We start from the raw sequence: 20,981 nt of genomic DNA, 5'->3' as shown, positions 1-20,981 counted from the left end.
ACAGTCTGTTAGTAAGCAGTAATGATGTCTTAACACGATACTGGAAGACAACATGAACCTTGAACTGACTACGGAAAACAAACAAAATCTGAAATCAAACAACTGAGTGAAATTTCAATCCTCTGCCAGCTGCAGTGAGCTTCACACAGGGAAAACTCCATTATGAATGAGAAGTTTGCACTGAGAAGCCACTGACCCTCTCCACCACTCAGCAGAGCCATCCATCACACAGACAAGGCATCACATGAATAACAACACACTGTCCAAAAGATTGTGGCCTGCAATAACTCTGCCTGAAGACAGGTGGAAAACATGTTCACTGTATATTCACAGTGAATGGCTAAACCACCTGTGCTGGCTGTGGACAGTGTCATATTTGAGGTTGCAGACGATGATGGATGCAGTGTTACATGAAGGGACTGGCATGATGAGTTTTTTCACCATTACCTAGCTTGGATTTTTTCACTTTTACACACAACCAATGATTACCATCATTAGCAATTATTTGGTTAATCATTTAGTCTACAAAATATCATAGAAGCGCTCAAGGTAATGTCTTCTGAATGCCAGTTTTGTCCTACCAATTGTCAAAGATATTCAATTTGCAATCATATAAAACAGAGAAAAGTAGCAAATGCTAACATTTGAGAACAAAATGGTATGGCATTTATGCAAATAAGTTAATCAGAATGATCAAATTGTTGTTGATGATCTTGACTAATACTTTCATCACTGATCACACCTGGAAGCTGCCTGTACAAATACAATTGAATCTTTTCCTTTTGGCCACTGAGCAGCTTCATTGGGGCAGTTGGGGGTTCAGGGAATCCCTCCAGAGCACCTCGGTAGTAATAAGGGAGGAGTGAGTGCTCCTCTTTAGTAGTGACAAGATAAATAAGAGTGTGTGGTGCAAAACTACTTTTTTCCTGATTTTCTTTGCTGTTGATCACCTTGTGCACCCTGAGATTTATCTTGCAAGCTCAGGTTGGAAACCAGGGCTGACAGACATTGAGGTGACATCACCAACAAGGTCACCTCTGGCTAACAAGGGTGCTTTCTTTCATGCATCCTACACAGTGATTCAAACACAAATGTGCCCAGCGGATCTATATTCTCTGCCACATGGAATTGAAACAAAGCAGACGCCAAAGAACATTTCCAAATATCCCAAACCACACTACCCATTTCCCAGCTGAGACCTCATACAATGCATGACAACAGACTCAGAGTTTCCAGATGGTCCCAATGGACTTCCAGGATGCATGTTTATGTATTTTGAGATGGTTTTTGTGATGGATGTAACAGTTTCATTTACCTTTAGCTTTACAAGCTGCTCACCCAAACAAATTAAGTCAAGTACGTAACTCTGCACTAAATGACAAGAAGGGAGACAACGTGAAACTTCTGGAATAACACAAGACACTGGAAAAAAATGGATCAACAACAAGTCAGTATAATCAAATTTAGGAAAAATATGGAACTTCTTAATTAAGCAATAAAAATACTTTCACTGCTTATTCTCTCAATATGAGAATGATGACATCATAGGGAGTTTCATGTGCACAGGGTTTCCAAACACCCACTCCCTTTAACCACACTCAGTCTGCTCCACCAGCTACACTTCATTTAACTTCACACTCAGCCCCTAAAATCTGCTGGATCCACCGGTGGGTCATTTTTACAAACTCTTATTGTCTTATTGTATGAACAATCATTGTTCAAACCCACAGAACTTAATTTTACATTTTGATCATCATCCCAGAGTTTCTATTGACACCAAGTATGTCAGATTTCATTCAGAGAACATTTCAGAAACCTGTGAGACAAATGACAATGATAAAGTTACTGATGGATCAGGAAGTGATGGTTTGGGGACTTACCATCTCTCCTGGCATCCCTGGTTGTCCTCGCTCCCCAGGTTCACCAGGTGGCCCCTGAGTAGGAAGACCATGGAAATATAAACCAATCAATCAGAATTTAATCAACATAACAGATCAATCTAAACTAAACAGTGAATAGAGCACGTCTCTAACCTCTATGCCGGGTCTGCCCATTTCTCCAGGTGGTCCTGCAGGGCCTTCTTTACTCTGCAAGCTCACAAAGAAGAAACCATCTTTGGGTCAACAGGAACAAACAAAACAATGAAATCCCATAAAAGAAAGGACATCGATTGTCACAGTATACTTACAGGCCAACCAGACTGAAGCAACTGGTAGAAATTAGTTTGCTACAGGAAGAATGGAAACACATAGGATAAGTTAAGATTCAGAAATAAATGCAATACCAATACCAATCCTCATTCATGAACACATCATTTGAAATTAATTTCATAATTTTCTCCCAAACTCCAAAGTCTGTGTTCAAAATCTGTCTTTGGCTTATCATTGACCCTCATTCTGAATGACTGGAAGAATGTGAATGACCTCTGCAGGTTGTCCACATAAAGTTCAAAGCACATACAGTAACAAATCGCCATCACAAACTGCTAACAGACTCTTTATTTTCCTCATCTTTTTTCAATACTGAACTTGCAGTTCTCCATCATGCTGTCATACTGGACGGTGTACTCTACAACATACAGCTGTGGCCACTGCAGAGAATTAAACAGATGAGGACACAGCAGTTTGCACGCACCATAACTGCAGGGTCAAAGGTTTTACAGATAGTCTGGGGAGCTTATGGGTAAGTCAGTAAGATGGCTTAACCTTGAGAGAACATTTGATGTCCAGTGTGTCTTTTATGTAACTGACAATAAATGACTAAAGGGCTCACGGAGAGAAAAGAAGTCTGTCTGCAACTTGAAAGATGCTTAAATGAACACAAGGAGATGTGCTGGCTTACTAGGATTTAGATGAAAAGATACATATCAACTTCATCTCTCAGCATTTAGCAGTGACATCGGTCCACGATGTTTAGCCTAGCCTAGCACAAAAGGCTATTGAAACCTGCTTTAATAGTGGGAAAAATATCTTGTACTTACTCCAAAATTGTCTTTTTTTACAAGTTGTATCTTGTTAGCATGCTAGCATCCCCAGTAAATCCAAGAGTTGTAAAAGTGTAAAGTGTGCAAAGCTGTTAACCTTTGAGCACAAGAGAAGATGTCAGGTATGGTCTCAAGTGGTCACTTGTTCAGAAGTCCCATCGTACATAGAGACCCAATGGGTGTTGTAACTGCTTGCTGAATATGTTTAAATATAAAAGAAACAACATGCAAATATGGCTGCTTTGAAGTTGTTGGAAAGCACTTCAGAGAACTGCTATGTATCCAATCTTTGTACAAAGCTAGGCCAACGTGACCCTGTGTCGTCTCTGCACAGACCTCTCTCACATTTTGATTTGTCAAACACAAAGGGAATGTTTGATTTCCATAAATCCATTACATGTATATATTCTTATCACAAAAAATGCAATGCCTTTTCATCATTCACTGAATGGTTAACTATTTCTATGAGATGTAACACAACTGTCCCTTTGCAAGGGTTCACTTTAAATTCAGCCATTGGCACAGAACCTTTATCAGGGTGCTTTACCGTATAAATAAGAACAGAAGCAGGTCAGATCTGGCTCACTGAAAGGCTATATGTGGCCTGGGTGAATCAGACTGCATAGAAGATCTGTTTCTCCTGCCAGTTAAAAAAACATTTGTTCTATACTGTAACTATATCTACTGCTGGTCCAAACCTTAAAAAATAGTAGGTGCTTCACTTGATTTTCAAGCTCAAATTATGAAAGAGGAATGACTCAACATGGACAGAGAAATATGATAACAGAGAATCTGTTTAATAAGAAGGTGAACAACCTACTGTAAAACATTGCATTAAATAAAAGAATGAATACACTGCGGTCACCATCCTACCTGAAAGGCAGCCCATTCCTCTGCTGTGTTCCTCCACAGGTAGAGGGTTGGTAAACCTGGTGGTCCAGGAGGTCCTGGCTCCCCCTGTTTTCCTGGATTCCCTTCAGGGCCCAGTTTACCCTGTAAGAGATGAAAAGCAAGTGGTACATTTATGCAAGACAAATCAATTTATATGGAATACTTGTTCTTTAATATTACATCATAGAGGAGATTTGATGCAGCATTGGCAACTCAGGCATAAATAATCGACACATGGACTTAATGGAGAAAGGGAAACAAGTTTGTAGGTAGGTATCAAAATGTCTCAGGCAAAACTGAGCTTTAAAACAATATATAGCCCTGGATACTTTTTCAGAGGTACAGAGTCAAGTGGAGTAACTTAACACATCATCTTAAACTATTATGTCGTAAACAAGGTTTCCTTACCTTATCACCTTTGAACCCAGGCAGGCCAGGCTCACCAGGACAGCCCTGTAAAAACAGCAATAACTATTATTAGATTCAAAGACAGAAACACTATGAGGAAAATACTATTTTTTATCAAAGATACCTGGATCTGGGTAAGATGGCTGACCAAATAATGTGTCAATTCATCACAGAAATCTAAAACTAAAGATTTAGAACTACTACTACTCAGAAGCAAAGAACTGACCTGAGAGATCAGCAAAGCTTCAGAACCTTCTAAAACCACCCAATTTGTTGCCTATTTGACTTCCAGTTAAAAAGCAAAAGGCTCTTCAACTGCCTGTAAAAGCCTTTTACAGACAGAGGGTTTGCCATCAGCATCGGCTCAGTAGGCACAGTAGTCCCACAGGACACTTCAGCAGTCTGTTTTGTTAACCACTACAGAGCTTGGAGGTATAATTTCTGAAGATGACCCTCTCTTGATGACAGTAGTAAACATGATGAGGCAGAGGCATTATTTCTCTTTGTCCATCAAAGCTGAGGCTCACGCTGTGTCATTGGGGATTAATGGACATGTGCATGTCCCCTGACCATGTCCACTGCCACCTCATGGATATTCAGACAAATTATACATTTCATCCTCTCGATCACTTTCACCAGACACACATCTGACCTAGGACAAGTAGCAAATGCTGGGGAATTCTAATACTGAAGTTCCTACATTTCTCTGAGGCATGGAGAGATATCAGAGCAAAGTGGCTGCCATATAGTCAGGCGTCCGGAGTGTTTTGGGGGTTTGGTGGTTTACTCAAGGCACTCTGAAAGTGCCCAGGAGGTGAATTCTAGCTACCTGTCCACACTACATATTGAATGCTAGATGATATACTTGAGCCTGCAACTTTCCAGTGTCCAAGCAAAGTCAATACAGAGTGAGCTACTGTCACCTACAAATACTCGTAATTCTACAGGCTAACAAATACTACAAACAGCTAAGCAAGGAAGACCTGAACTGCAACACATGAGAGGGAAGAAGAACAGTATTTCAAGCCAACAGGACATCTTCCTTCATGTTCCCTACAGCCGTCTTCAATCACAGTAATAGTGCTGAGGGATCCTGTGGATTTTATGGCAGCGTGACTGCAAAGACTGGTCCAGACATGACCAGATGTGCAGTCTGGTTCTGGTTCTGTCTGCCCTGCAGTCCCTGTGATGACCAACCTCTTCCGCAAGGTAAATCTTCTGATTGGTTAGTATGAAATGACTTCTCTCCTTGGCACCAATCAGAAAACTTGGCAGCCAGAGGTTAAGATTGTCACAATGAGTAATGCTTTGACAAACTGTTGGGACTCCTTAACTGTGCAGTTCCCTTAGTGGTCAGATCAAGGCATCAAAGACATATGGATCAACATATGTTTGAGCAGTGTAACCCTCCTTGATCAGATTCAGATGGCAGCTGATGCAGAACAGCTCTTGTAAGCTGTAAAGCATAAACAGACGTCACACTCTCTTCATTCACAAGGCTTGTCCTAACTTTTTTATCTGATTCAAAGACAGATGGCTGTAATACATCAAATGTACTGTTAAATCAGTGGGAAACAAGCCTTAATTATCAATATAAAAAAACAATGATACAAAATACAAAAACAATAATGTCTCATTCAGCAGTTTACATCAGTCAGAGCATCCTAAAAAAGACTTTATTTACTGTCTTTTGGGATAAGAAAAATCCATTGATGACACTTGGATACATACAGTAGCGTCAAAACAAAGGTATTAAAGCAACAACAAGACCGTAAGTCTACTCACCTCCAGCCCTGGGGGACCCATTCGACCTGGTGGACCTCTCTGGAGCCGGTATTTCTTACCATCTGAGCCCAGGACCACATCTCTGTCTCTGGATACAATGGTCACAATGCCAGGCTGCTCCTTGTCTGGTAGTTTACCATTGTGCTTGACTCTATGATCCTCAACAACTGCGTTTGTAGATGGACCAGAAAGGATAACATGAGGTGTAGGTGAGACAGATCTGGACCTTTCATCTGTTTCCTCCTTTAATTTGTTGGATTCTGTGGATGTTCTGGGATCTGAAGGGATCTTTGGAAGCACAGGAAATCCCACTGAGGGCTTCTTGGTGGCACTTCCTGTATCCAGGTTAATGATGTCATTGGATGGTTTTCCAGGGAACAGTGATGAAGTCCTCCCATTGGAGTCAGTCTTTTTGTCTGTGGTAATGTTCTCTTCCAATAGTTTTGATGACAGTTCAGGCTTCCCCTTCTGGCTTCCTTTAAATCCATTTCTGGGGGGCTTCCACTGAGGGTTGACTTGTTCGCCATTTCGGAAGAATGGATCCAACAAGTCAGTGTCCTCATCCACCAGGAAAACATCCCCACGACCTGTCGAACCTTTGGACCGACTGGATCCTGAAGGCAACGTCCCATCCCCTCGAGAACTCCCTCGTGACAGAAACATTTTCTGTTGAAAAACACAAGAGTTGGGGTTCATTCGAGAACAGCCTTTGAGATATGTTTCTGTGTTCCTTTTTTTTTCTGGTTTGTTTAATGTTTTGATGTTATTAGCCAAGATTGGGTACAGATGTCTTATAATGTGGGACAGTCCATCTGAAGGCCAATAAAGATTACTGACTAAGTGTCAGCTTATTCCAGTTTGCAATTTCTTAATCACTACACTCAAAATAATAGCAAATGAATAGTAATGGATTGAGAGTGTAGACTTTGTACTTGCAGATAAGTGAAGCACAAATAAAATAATCAAAAATAATCAATCAAAGAAAGACAGATTTTCATTGTAAAAGAAAAAAATCTGTATATCAAGTGACTACTGTGTCAAAGAATGAGAAATCACAATGCCAACAACACAATTTTATGTAAAGCTAATGTGTTATGTTACTGCTACTTAAAACACCAGGGGCGCCCCGGTAGCTCACCTGGTAGAGTGGGAACTGTACTGAGGCTGAATTCTTACCGCAGCCCCCCCGGTTCGTTTCTAACCCGGGCTCTTTGCTGCATGTCATCCCTCTCTCTCCCTCTCTCCCTGTCTCTCTTCCTTCCTTCCTTCCTTCATCTGTCACTATCTTAATCTTGAAAAAAATAAAACAATTAAAGTTGTTTCCTAAAACCCTCAGAGAAAAACAGTGCAGCAGATCTTCTCCCCTTCATGAAAACTGTCATCAACTCTTCGCTGACATCTGGCATGATTTCATCTGCCTTCAAGTGGATTAGTTTCTCACGTTTTCAAGACAGTTACCCTTGACCCATCTGCCATCACACACTGCACATCACTACTGATTCTTGTCTCATTTCTTTCCAAAACACTTGAATGTGCTGTCTGTAATTAAAATTTCCGTGGTTCTCACTGAAGTGTCTGTTGGAACCAAACCACTGTAAAAATGTTTTCTGTTACTATTTAAATTTTCAACATTGCTGGAGCCTCTATTGGATCTTTGACCTTACATCATAGGTGAGGTATCACATTCACACTTGCAATTGTGTTACTTTTTTGGTCCCAGCCTGATCCAATGCAACACTTGTCTTGATTCTTCTAAATCTTGTCTCCCCTGAGGTTTAAGCTTCTTCCTTCTACAGGAGGACAGCAGAGTCTACGTCATAGGAATAAAACTCAAGTATTATTGAATTTCTACTTTTGTCCTCACTGTAAATCAGTTCGGTTATGAACATCAGCTGTCAAAACGTGAACTTTTATTATTGAATTATGAAGTTTCAGCCACTTAAAACAATCATTCAAAACAAACACAGCAGTTTAAAGTTATGCGGTATCCAGAGGTGACAGGCAAAACACTCGAAAATCAACATGCAACACACCACGGCCCAGGAATTTTCCCTTGCTTGTCATATTGCATTACGCACACAAACACACACACGCACACACACAACAAAACACATCAGAATGTTGGGCCTCAGGGAACAGTGGCGCAGTGAGAGAGGCCTTTTCAGGGGAGGGGACCACAGGGCTATAAATTTTGTTTGATGACCCTAATGGGCTGAAATGGAGAGAACTAAAGTCGAGCTGAGAGGCATATGGAGAGCAGAAGGACAGGAGGAGGAGAGGGAAGCAGGAGTATGCACACTCAGAGTAGAGCAGAGCATTTAAAATTCATGAGCTTACACAGGTGAAATATGATCAGATGCATGCTATGCAAAGTCTGCACAGTCGTCATCATAGCATAAGTTAGTCATTTTTAGCCCATTACGATACTTAATGCATGCAGGGGTAATTTGTGAAACTACCTTCAGCTAAAGCCAAACCAATTTTGTACTTTTACAACTGTAAATTGCTTTGAATCAGGTCTCAAGAGGCCCTATTATTTATATACAGTATGTTATAGCACATCTGTGAAAAATCTACTTCTTACAAAAACTAATTCTTTCTGGTAATGCAGCTGCACCGCAATACTGTATGCTGGATCACAGACTACCTGCTACTGGCCAAGTACAGTATGTTAGAGCGGACGGCTGTGCCTCAGAGGTTGTGATAAGCAACATTTGTGCATCTCAAGGACTCATACTAGCACCATTCCTCTTCCCTATAGACCACAGGCCTCAGCTCCAAATCTGGTTCCTGCCATCCTCAAAAGTTTTGCAATGACTCCTGAGTACAGAACAACAACTGTCCCAGTTATCATCCAGGCAGATAAGTGAAGAGGTTGCACTACCTTGGGATCCAAATCAACCACTGGACTGGTCTAAAAAAACTGATGCCCTCTTCGGGAAGGGACACAACAGACTGTTATTCCTCAGGAGAGTCAGATCTTTCAGTGTGTGTGAGAGGCTCTTGCAGATCTTCTGTCAGTGTGTGTTTCTGTCTGTAAAACCCAGCGCTCTGTTCTTTCCTGTGGTGTGCTGGCACGGTGGCCTTAAGGTTGGAGAGGACAGCAGACTCAACAAGCTGGTAAGGATGGCCAGCTCTCAGTTCGGACTGGAACTGGAAAGCCTTAGTCAGTGGTGGAGAAAAGTATGAATAACAAGATAAAGCCATCCTCAGCCAACCACCGTAAAACTCAACAGAAGAAGAAGAAGCAATTGTCACCTGTCATCAGTAGACATTTCTAGTGTACAGCTTTCTTGTCAATACGTTTGATCCAATGAAGTAACCTGCTGTGATAGATACCCAAACAACAAAGCAGCTACTTTGGTGTTCCGCCACCTACAAAGACTCGTCAAACCAAACCCGAGCAGCAGAAAAGACTTTTCTCTGAAAAGAAGATAACGATGAGCACACCGAAATAAGGTGCAAGATATGTTGTTCTCAAGCACAGTGCAGCATTCTCACATCTCGACATAATAAAAATCAAGTACAGAAATCTGTCACACACTTGTCTCTCAGGCCTGATGCACATTCACCTGTTAAGACGACCACAGAGACATTTGACCCAAAGCCAGCTGTTGACCAACAACTATCATTTGGATGGAGACAGCTAATAGGAGGCTCAAACAAGGAAGAGGAGATGCATCTTCATCATCTACCATGCAGAAAGCTGAAGATGGAGGACACACACACACACACACACACACACACACACACACACACACACACACACACACACACACACATATACATATACTGTATATCATATGTTATACATCAGACAAGCTCAAGTACAATTACATAATCATAACATATGATACTCTGGTGTATACTGTTATAGCTGACAGTATATATTACTGAGCATGTTACTCTTACATATATTATACTTTGCTGCTACTAATTGCATCACTATGTGACTTTGCTTGTCACTTTGCTTGAGGCAATACTGCATTATTAGTTCAAGTACAAGACTAGTTGTAAATACTGTATGTGTAGTGCTAGTGCCTATAATTTTACATTTTGAGTGTAATTACTGTTATGCAGTTTTTATTTTATCATATTCTTATTTTTGTTTTATGCATGTTTATTTCTTTCCTTTATGTTTCTCTATATATCTGAGCTTGTTTCTCTCCTTGTGCTACTTGAGAGAGGGAAAGGCAGAGATACTCAACATACAGGGATTGAGGCCTGCAGACTATTTCATGCAGTTTACTGCAAATTTTGACCATACCACTAATTGCAACAATGAGAGGAGAACTGGGGGTAGGGGTGGGTATCAAACATGAAGAATAATTTGGTACTATACACATTTTATTAAGTAGTACAATTATTAGGAATGGCTCTGGTTTCCTATTTGGTTACAGTCATTTGTTCAGGCAAAATTGAACTGAGCATGCTCTGATTGCATTATCAGAAAGAATGATACGTCAAAACATTACCCAGAAGTTATCAGCTGAACCTGGCTTTCATTCATCAAATCTGAAACTTTAGAACAGAAGTCAGTCTTAATACTGTATCTTCAGTGAAACCCAGCCCTTGGAGGAGGGTTGGCTGGGTATAGTGAGGGCTCGTGAAGAGCCGAGATAGGCAAGAGACCAAACACGGTGCCCCAGCTGAAAACAAAGGCCCTTTCTCTCTCTTATCCCAGGCCACAGGCAGGCAGCCAGCCCTGGTCGATAAGCTGACACTAGATCTCCTCTGGTCAACACCGTCCCCTCACCTTATCTCCCCACCAGTCTGTGAGATATCCCTATGAACGCCAGCCCAGGGCATACTTGCTTGGAGTACTATGACACACTGGCCAGTCAGTCAGGAGCCGCTAGCTGTCAAATACCCATCGCCAAAGAACAACATACTCCATGAACCTCCCAGTATGACATTACATTTTAGGGAAATCTTTCTCTTCAGTTTTATTGGTGTGGCGCATTATACATATTTAATGTACTTGTCTCAGGGTATTAAAATGGTGTATTGGCTATCTTAAGAAATTAGCTATATAATGTCTTATGTGGGTCTGGAGGGAGCTTTCCAAAGTGAAGGAAAATGGTAAATGGACGTACAGCACATTTCTACCTCAGTGGACAATTGCTTTACAATTTGCCTCTCATTCAACCATTCACACAAACACTGAACCTCTCCTCAAGACAAGGCAAGTAATATCTTTTTGACAGTGCTGTCAAAGGCTCCATGGAGTCTTCCAGTTTAAAATTCAACAACTCTAAAGATACTCTATAAAGCAGACCCTGTGAAGCATGCATCTGAGCGGTTACTGCATCTTGTCAAAGAAACCTCTAATAATCTCAGTATGTGACTCTTTAAACCTTTGTATCATTTGCCAAGACTGTGTTTACACTTGCTGGCTTTCTATCAGCTCTGTGGTAGCAGGACGCAGCAAGCACAGACACTGTGCTTATTTAATGCGTTTGTTCATGCCTTAATATCCTAACAACACACCACCTAAGAGGAAGTACAATGGGAGTGCGTAGGGTTTTGGCCCACCCCAATCTAAAGCTGAACCAATGAAAGTCAGGGTATCAAGTGGTTGGATAATGCACAAGAAGTATTAAGGTCAAACCAGAGTTTGTCCATTTTTTTTTTTTTTCAATAAACTTTTCCAAGCTCCAAGGCAGTCACTGGTCATACTTGCAGGGACTTGAAACACTCTGATCAATCACACTGTCACATGGCTTTGTCTCAGTTATTATCACTGTGTGGTTGAGCAGTTGAAAGTAATTTGAAAAGTCTGGTGATACAGTGGTGTTGGGACAATGTTCGGATAAGTTTGATAAACTCTCACTGCTCGCTTTAGACTGATATTCATAAAATGATACTCTAAAATACCTGCTTAATGAGGTCACCATTTGTCACCCGCGTATGATAATACACAGTATAATCATATCAGTTCCAAGACAAAAAGTATTTATGAGCAATGTCTACCGATGCTGAGAGCAACAGGCATTTTCCCAGATCACAGCAGTGAAACTGCCCTTAATTAAGTAATCAGTGACCTAAATTCTGCTGAAAATAAGGTCTCAATTCTTGTCCTCTTCGACCTAGGTGCAGTGTTTGATGGGATTGACTATGATATCTTAATCTTCTTGAGTTTTGTGACTGTGTGTCAAACTGGTTTAAAATATACATCAAAGGGAGGAAGTTGTATGTCAGTCTTGGAGATCATGTGTCTGAGAACCATGACATCTCTTTTTGCACTATATATGCTGCTACGATCCTTCAAAATCAAAAGGATACTGAAAAATGGATTCGGCCTTTATTTCAAGCTGACTCGATTACTTTACTGGCCTCTAGAAACAAAGTACTGAGATACTTCACGTCATTCAAAACTCTGCAGCTCGACTATTGACCAGAACTGACTTTAAGGTCCTCCTCCTTGTATACAAAGCCCTTAATCGACAAGGACCAAGCTACATCGCAAACTCCCTTGTCTCGTCTTTGCCTTCAAGAAAACTGTGATCATCTGCTTCTGGTTTATTGGAGGTTTCCAGCAACAGCTGAAAGAAAATCAGGGTTGCAGCCTTCGTCAGTTACATCCCAAAGTTCTGGAACATACAACCTATAGATATCAGGGAAGCAGCTCGTTTTATCTAGCTCTGACTTCCTGATATAAGCCTGAAACCTTTGTACTTTTTCCTGAGTTATGCACTGCTGTTCATTCTGTGTTTTTCTGAGAAGCACTTGCTGCATGTGATTTCTTTGTTGTATAGCACTTTAATCTGCTTTTATTATATGAAAGGTGCTATACAAATTAAGTTTATTATTATTATTATTATGAAGATCAGAACTCAAAGTTTCTGCAACTCTCAACAAATATTTGAAGGAAAACGCAATAAATCAGAATTAGGGGAGATGTTGACAGCGCACACCTGGACTCAATTAATGGTTATAACAAACCACTGTGTCCTTCCATCATCACAAGTCTCCTCAGGAGCTCACAGATCCTGTGTTATGAGCAATGACAAATCTAAGGAGGCCTCACAGTCTGACACAAGCGCTGCAGGCTACAGCGTTACCATCAACACACATGCACACACACAGACAATGAACAGTTGGTTCTACAAAGGGCTAATCAAAAGGCAAGGTCCGTAAATCTAACCAAGACACAGGTATGCAGACGCTCTCAGACTGGCTGGGTCTTGCAAGCAGCAAGCAGCAAGCAGCGGCAATTTGGGTTTGAAAAATGCATGATGACAGTGGTTTGATATTTCAGGAATAAGGACGGGAACAATGCACCTGGTAAATATAATAACAAACTGAAGACTGCAAAGAAAAGTGAATAATTTCCTATGATTAGTGAAATGTTGGAAAAAAGGAACAAACATTGCCAAGAATCTTGAAACAAAAACAAGGAAACCAGCAACAGTAGGCTGCCACAGAGGACAGACGAACAGCCAGTGAGGTGTGTGTGTGTGTGTGCGTGTGTGTGTGTGTGTGTGTGTGTTTCTGCCTCCCAACAACACTTGTCTTGTCTGAGGTGATGTGAACAGGGCACAGTCTCAATGTGTCAAATCACTATAAGCACACATGTCCTTACCTGCATGTGTATCTTAATGTCTATGTGTTTGTGTTCACCAGAACTGTCATGTGCACATGAGTGTGTGTGACTTTCTACTGTGGCTCAGCAGGTTGAGCATAGTATTAACACCGTCATCAGTGGGGATTTTATTCCCACCAGGACCACCCATGTTAGAAATGGTTGGGATCAAAGCATCCACCAAATCGCCAGTGGTGGTCCTGGGATATAAGATCATAAAGCATGTCAGAGGGCCAAAAGATCTGACATATTTTAACAATAATATTGCTCAGCAACTTCTGGCTAGCTTCCACTTGGGGCAAGTGCCTATGTTGCCACTGCAGGCCTCATTTTCACATTAGATAGCCATAGTAACCAAAAAGTCATGAAGATAGCCTCCATACAGAACTGAGTCTCAGTCAACTGTATGTTTTTGAATGGCAGAACCACAGAGGGCTGTGTCTGCAGAGCAACTTCACTGGAGTTACAGAGTAACGAGGAATGAAAGAGTCCCGTGCACTGTGAGTAACTTACAGTTCATAGAACGTCAGCAGACAAAATGTCTTTAATCAAACAACATCTGAACCACATACATAAAGATTTCACAGTGTGCAGGATTATCTGGATGCTTCCCTAAAACGTTTCATGTGCAAGAACTTTGTGGTTGCAGTCGTGGCATTATAATTAAAATTAGCCAAATCTGCCAAAATCAACAATGTCTATTCAAAAAGCCTATGTCACTGAAAGCCATGAATGTATAGGTATTGCATACACTACTGACAGTCTATCAGTTAGCACTTGGACAAATAATTACTCAAGAGACAGCCAACTGGAGATGTCATGTATCATATCTTGGTCACAACACAAAGGCTTCTATGGTGCTAACTGCTCTTGTACAAATGGGCTCTTCTTAATCACATTCAGCATGCATGTCAACATTATTTCAAACAAGGTAAAATACCGAAAACAATGTCCTGTGAAAACTGTATCTCCATAGGAGAATGTTGCCATTCCCACCACCAATTAAGTTTCATTTAGTTTTTCATTTGATAAAAAAAATCAAATTAGAGAATACCAGAACACACATTTGAATTGATGCTAATACAAAAGTGCCAGTAAAATAATAATTGTATGTAATTTTTGATATGAAGGATTACGAGTGATAATTTCTAATAATAATCCCTAGCAACGACATCACCCATAGGACATTGTTCAGGTAGATTCAAGGTCAAATCTCAAAGAACGGCAAATTGCAAATGTGTTCATCTCACAAATATCGCATCTGAAAGGAGAAAAACATCCTCACTCCAGCAAAATCTAAAAAAAAAAGATCACCACAAACCCTACTTTCCATCAGTGTAGAACAAAAGAAAAAAAGGACAATTTACAAATGCAACATCTGTACAGGTTTACACCAGGTAGTACCTTTGCTTTCGGTCGCCTTACACCTTGCAAGTGCAATCCATCTAAATCCAGCAACAGGCATCCCAAAAGCAGGTACCATCCAACTGAGTGCATGACTGCAGGAGACACTGCAGGTCTGCCTGCACTTCTGCTCTGTTCTCATTGTACCCACAGGCAGACCTCTGCACAGGAGGCTGATCCAGCTCCTAGCAGACACACCCACACACCTACTGGGTACACACCATTCCAGTAGTACTGATCATACAGCTTGAATAAATAATCAAATCTGAGACTGTAGCCCAGAACATTAGCGTTCAGGGTGGCCTATGTGAATGCTGACAAAGACAAGACACAAAGTCTATGAAATAAGACAACCTAAAGAAAGACTTTTGCATGTTAAATACACTCTGTCACCCAAATAAGTCAGAGCATGCATCAATGTTACTGCGCATTAAATCCTCAGCGTCCAAACTCAACTAGATTAAGAGTGAACATCTGATCGCAGCGAGCTATTGGCACAACACGCAAACCGCAACATCATGGGAAACTAAAAATCTGCGAGAATGAGTAACTGCTCCTACCAACTGAGGGAAGCAGAGGGAAGGAAAACAGGCACGATGTGAGGGAATCCCCACTGCTTTCACACATGGATGGATTCCTGTCACACAACTAAGACCGAACAGAGAAAAGGATCTCTGGAGGGGGATTAGAGGAGGGTAAAGCCGCAGAGGCCAGATTCAGCGGAGCAACCACAGCTGAGAGAATATTTGAGGGGAATTGTTCGCTGAGGATTGTCTGAGGTTGGCTTGATTTACATGACTGGGTCGAAGCGGAGAGGAGACCTCCTCTGCACGCAAAATCGAGAACAGCGGGGCAGCTCTGTGTCACCGGAAGCATTACTTCATGTCTATTAGGAACAAAAGGAGAGGTGGTCTGGCATAAACAGCAATATAAATAGACAAGAGCAGCGGGAGGTTGATTCGGGGTGAAGAAGACCTCAGTGGGTGCTTGAAAACTGCAGGGCAGATGTGCGGGGGAAATCAATGATCTCTTCTTAATTCTAAACAACTTCCCGGCACATCTTCGTCTTCCCCGCCACATAATGGCTTCCAGAGTTCGCCGCTGTCTGCACTGAAAACGTAATCCTCTTTCCACTTTGAGAGCGGGGACCTGTAGTGTCAAGAGAGACAGAAAGGAGAGTGACTGCAAGTTGCTGATGCGGCACTCTTTTGACAATGTTCCATCAGTGAGCATTTACCTACAGCTGATTTATCTTCACAGCATGGATAGCCCGTACTAAATCACAGTTTTGGAAAGGTAAATTATCAGTCTGAGCATGTTGGGGCTTCTCACATTGAGAAAATTGTTCAGCGCCTCTTGTGACAAAATAAAGAAACAACTGGAGCAAGAACTCTGTTTCCATGTACTTCCAAATCCTTCATCCCCTCCTCCGACTCTTTTATCCCAGCATCGCCTCTTTCAACTACCCACTTCCCCTTGTACTCCGTGATTTGAGGGCCTTCTTGCTTGTCTGTAATTACTTTATTTTCTACTGGAAGCAGTTATGAACCTTGCCAAGCAGATGAAAAGTTACGGCTCAATCTATGGTAAAATGCAGAAAAGAAAAGCTTGACAGTGTGCAGCAATGTCCTGCTGATTAAAAAACAAGGCGCTGGATTCAGATGCTTTTTGACTTTTTTTTTTTTTTTTTTTTTACAGCAAACTCAAACCATGTTTCCTCATGCTGTGTGTTTTAATTTAGCAAATAGTTTGTGAAAAGCGCTGTGTGCCATTTAACCTTTGATGCATCTCAGAGGAAACCCCAGAATAACATGGTCTGAGCTTCAGAAATCAGCCCACCAGATGGACTGTGGGGACTGTTTTAATATTGGTCTTTTCTTCATGATACTCTCTTAGCATAGCAGAGCTCTGCATCCCACTGGCTCCCTTCTGTTGCTGCTCTGCATTGTTTGTGCTGCAGTGTGTCATCCTCCTGCAATGCCAACTGTTTGCTTGAAGAGCTCCAAGCATGAACAGACCGCAAAGTGTTTCATTGGACGCTTAATTGATCGTGTTGACCTTTTAAGAAATAGCTCACTTAAGACCTGAAAGAGTTGAAAAAATATTGGCAGGGCTACAATGTGTGGACTTTTTTCACAAAACTTTATTGCCACAAACTCTTTATTGTTCATATAATTCTTATGTGCCTGTGACAGGTTATTTAATTATTTGAACTGTTTCTATAAAGTGGAGGTTTTCAAACTGTAAGGGAGAACAAAAGGGGTCGCAGAGGGAGAGACAACCTCAAAGAAAGAAAGAAAAAAGACGCTTCTAATAACTTCAGACCTTGTCAAATCATCAGATTTCTAAGTTTTCTTCTGTACCAAAGTAATCCAGTGGAAGTGTGACAGACTTTGCAGAAACTTGTATTTGAAAACTTCCTTTTCTTCTTCTTATCTTCGATGCACACACATAAAACAGAACTGGAAAAATAAAGCTGGGAGTGAACTGGGACTCTTACAGCACCATACAGTATCTCACTAACTTTCAGCACTATAATTAAGGGAACATTACATCACAATACCAACAACACCGCTTAAATGGTGAACCTTTCTGTAGATGCAGCACTGCAGAGAGCCCTCAGAGAACTGGAACCTTTCTTTCACCGGATCCGTCATCTTGGAGCCGACTCAATCAGGATTTACATTTTCCACGCTGGCAGAGCGCCGTACAACATCGCAGATAAAAAGTGACGACCTGATACGGGTCACTCATCTGCTGCTGGGCCCTTACCGGAGCTTCTTGGCCGAGTACAGCAGATATTTAGAGACATCTGTAAGTTGAGGGGGTCTACCTGCTTCCATCTCTCTTTGTTGCTAGGAAACCTGGCAAATACGTCTGTGTGGAGCGACCTCGTTCTCCAACAGCGAGCTGAATTAAGTGAACAGAACAGAGATCAGTGATGGAGTGCGACATTAGCTGGTGTGAGATGTGTTGTTTTTGCCCAATGATGTACACATGACAGGAATGTTTCTCACAGACCGACTGACTCCAGCTTTGACAGCCTTTTGTCCACACACCTGTGCACAATTTGCCCTGGTAGAGCTCTCCTGACAAGCAGATGATACAACATCCAAAGTTCAGCGATGATCTGCGAGATATTCTTTTAGGAGCAGCTCACGTCCCCCGAACATTCTGGACGAGAGGTGAACGCAGGCTAATCTGTCTGAATCTCTTCTCTACATCTCAGCTGGATGACTGTGACCTGGCCCCTGACCTCTGACCTTGATTTCAGTTAGCTGCGACCTCTGGCCAAATGTGAAAAAAAGAGTCACAGATGGAGGAAAAGAGTCAGAGAGGAGAAACGTAACGGCTCCTCACAGTGTTTAAAGACAGCTACTCATCTTAATGCTCCTTTAAACACTATCAGCACTCAATAATGATGTGAAGTGAAAGGAAGTGGCTGCAGAGATGAACCCAAAGACACTCTTTAGCACATCTGCAGCTCAGTGTTGTTTTCAGCAGCAGGAAGCTGCTTCAGAAAGAAACAGCTCTGACCCACTGTACACTACTGTCCCAGCACCAAATGGCAGACTGATAAAGTTAGTGACGAGTTGGTGAAGAAAATCAATCACATGGAGCCGGTGGAGACCAAACCAGAGCTAAAAGAAGAATGAGCACTGGATCAATATTTATAAAGGCAGACAGAAACACGTGTCCAACACAACACTAACTGCAAAACAGGTTGTTAGCCATAACAACTCGACTGCACTGCTATCATTGTGCTCTCAGCAGCGCAGTTTCCCAGCAGCAGCAGGCAGCTCTGATAAACCCACTGTACGCTACCTGCCCAGCAGTGCTTATCAGCTCGTGAGCTACATATTTCCCTTTGAAGTTGGTGGACTAAAACAGAAATAGAATGTCGGACTTCATTTTCCAGATGGGCAGAAACACAACTCCAAATGAATGCTTGTGATCAACTGAGCCTTTTGAAGATGTCGCTTTCATACCCAATCACGACACTATCGCCTGTTACCAATGAACCTGTTTACCTGCCGAATGTTCCAAACAGGTGATTTTGGAGCATTCCAAAACTTTCCCAGTCTTTAGTTGCTCCTGTCCCAACTTGTTTGAAATGTGTTTCAGAATGAGTGTATATTTACAAAAACCAATAAAGTTGATCAGGTTAAACATTAAATAATGTTCTTGTGCTGTTTTCAACTGAGCATAGGTCAGAAAGGATTTGCAAATCATTGCATTCTGGTTTTATTTATGTTTTCGATACGTGCGCCAACGTTTTTGGAATCAGAATTACAATAAGCAACTCCTTGCCAGACTTTACATAAAATACTAAATGGACCCTGGTGGATTGGCAGAGTAATGGAGAAGTGTCATAATGATGGATCGTTCTTTTTTCCCATCTTTTTGTTTTTGTATCTGCTTGCCAGTAAAAAGCCATTGTTTGACAAGTTTCATGAAAGAGGCTTCTCTAGAGACCCAAGTGGAAACACTTGGTTATGATAGGATATGGAACGGGGAATATTATGACCACAGGCGTGTGTGTGTGTGTCTGCCTCTCTCGCTCTCGCTGTGACAGATGCAGCTTTAGGGATCAAGTGTAAACGGTGTTAGAACTATTTAGGAAAACTGAAAGCCCTCAAACAAACAGGATTCGCTGTGGTGGCGACGTTCAGCGAAGAAAAAAAAACAAACGAACACAAACTCTGTCATGCTGCATCTCGCCCTCTCTTTCTGACACACACGCATACTGTATTTGCAAGAAAATCCAAACAAACACCTGCACACACACCATTTAAGAGACTTTCTGATCCACCAAGAGCTGATCACTGTCAAATACATAAATTAGGCCACATTTAATCTATTAATAATTTTGCCAATCAACTGTCCAGTCTATAAATGTCCAAAAGTATTAAGTAAACTTGTTGCTTGAGTTCATACTGATATTCAAGATTACTTGTTTTGTTTGACCAAAAATGTTGAGTGATTCAGTTTACAATTATTCAAATAAAAGCTACATTTGGGAAGCTGGAAGCAACGTTTGGCCATTTTGCTTGTCAAAATCTACAAATAAGCGCGACAATTTACAAGTAATTCTGACTAATATAGGGCATGTCGCTTATGAGGGTTCAAAGCCATCAACATACGCTGGAGTTCAGAGCTCTGGCTTTGTAATTACATGTTTAGTTAAGGTCCCTGACCTCCAGGAGTGTTTAACATCTAATGGCACATTGGAGGTGCTGTAGATTAACTGGGCGAATGCCATGTCTCTAAAGAGCGCACCTGTCAAGGGAGCCGGTGGCCCCAGTCAGGACATGCATCAAAGTCAGGAAACCCAAACAACATGGCCCCACAGTCAGAAATGTCACGCTTCAAAGATGACAGCAGCAGACCTTAGCGAAAGAGAAAGAGATTTTATTTTTTTTAAAGCTTTCTGAGGAAAGCCAGAAACAGGACGAGTGTGCCTCCACAGGTCTGGTCTGTGTGGATTTAATGAGGAACAGGCTGCGAGGGAACAAGGGCTGCGTCCACAATCCTTCCCTCCTTCACTATTTCCCATATGATAAGCTGCAATTAACTATTATTTTCATCATTAATCTGCTGACTACTTTTCTGACAGAGCCATTTATTCTGTAAAATTTCTCTAAAATGTGAGAAGTAAAGCAAAACCCAAAACATATTCATATTATTATTAATTACAAAAAGCATCAAACATTCACATTTGAGAGTCTGGACACTGTAAATGTTTGACATTTTAACTTGGTGGTTAAAAGAATACTTTGACATTTGGCAAAAAGGAAGCAGGGGGAGACAGCTGGCCAGGCTCCGTCAAAGGTGAGAAAAATCGACCAATCGGCACCTCTAAAGCTGATTAATTACCACATTATATCTTACTTGTTTAATCAATATAAAAAACAGTGTAAGAAA

At 41.4% G+C, this 20,981-nt stretch overlaps 1 protein-coding gene across 1 annotated transcript in view; it reads right to left on the bottom strand.

Annotated features, from left to right (window-relative positions):
• Positions 1-20,981, bottom strand: part of LOC143338361 (uncharacterized) — a 97,362-nt gene that overhangs the window by 42,042 nt on the left and 34,339 nt on the right. The window contains exons 7-11 of the mRNA XM_076758713.1: positions 6,068-6,733; positions 3,857-3,976; positions 2,524-2,590; positions 2,034-2,113; positions 1,881-1,934 (exon numbers count right to left, since the gene is read on the bottom strand). Of these exons, the coding sequence (XP_076614828.1) occupies positions 1,881-1,934; positions 2,034-2,113; positions 2,524-2,590; positions 3,857-3,976; positions 6,068-6,733 (987 nt within the window). The remainder of the gene's footprint in view (positions 1-1,880; positions 1,935-2,033; positions 2,114-2,523; positions 2,591-3,856; positions 3,977-6,067; positions 6,734-20,981) is intronic.

This window comes from Chaetodon auriga, chromosome 19 (assembly GCF_051107435.1).
Source record: "Chaetodon auriga isolate fChaAug3 chromosome 19, fChaAug3.hap1, whole genome shotgun sequence".
Lineage (NCBI taxonomy): Eukaryota > Metazoa > Chordata > Actinopteri > Chaetodontiformes > Chaetodontidae > Chaetodon > Chaetodon auriga.
This window is presented reverse-complemented; position numbering and strand designations above follow the sequence as displayed.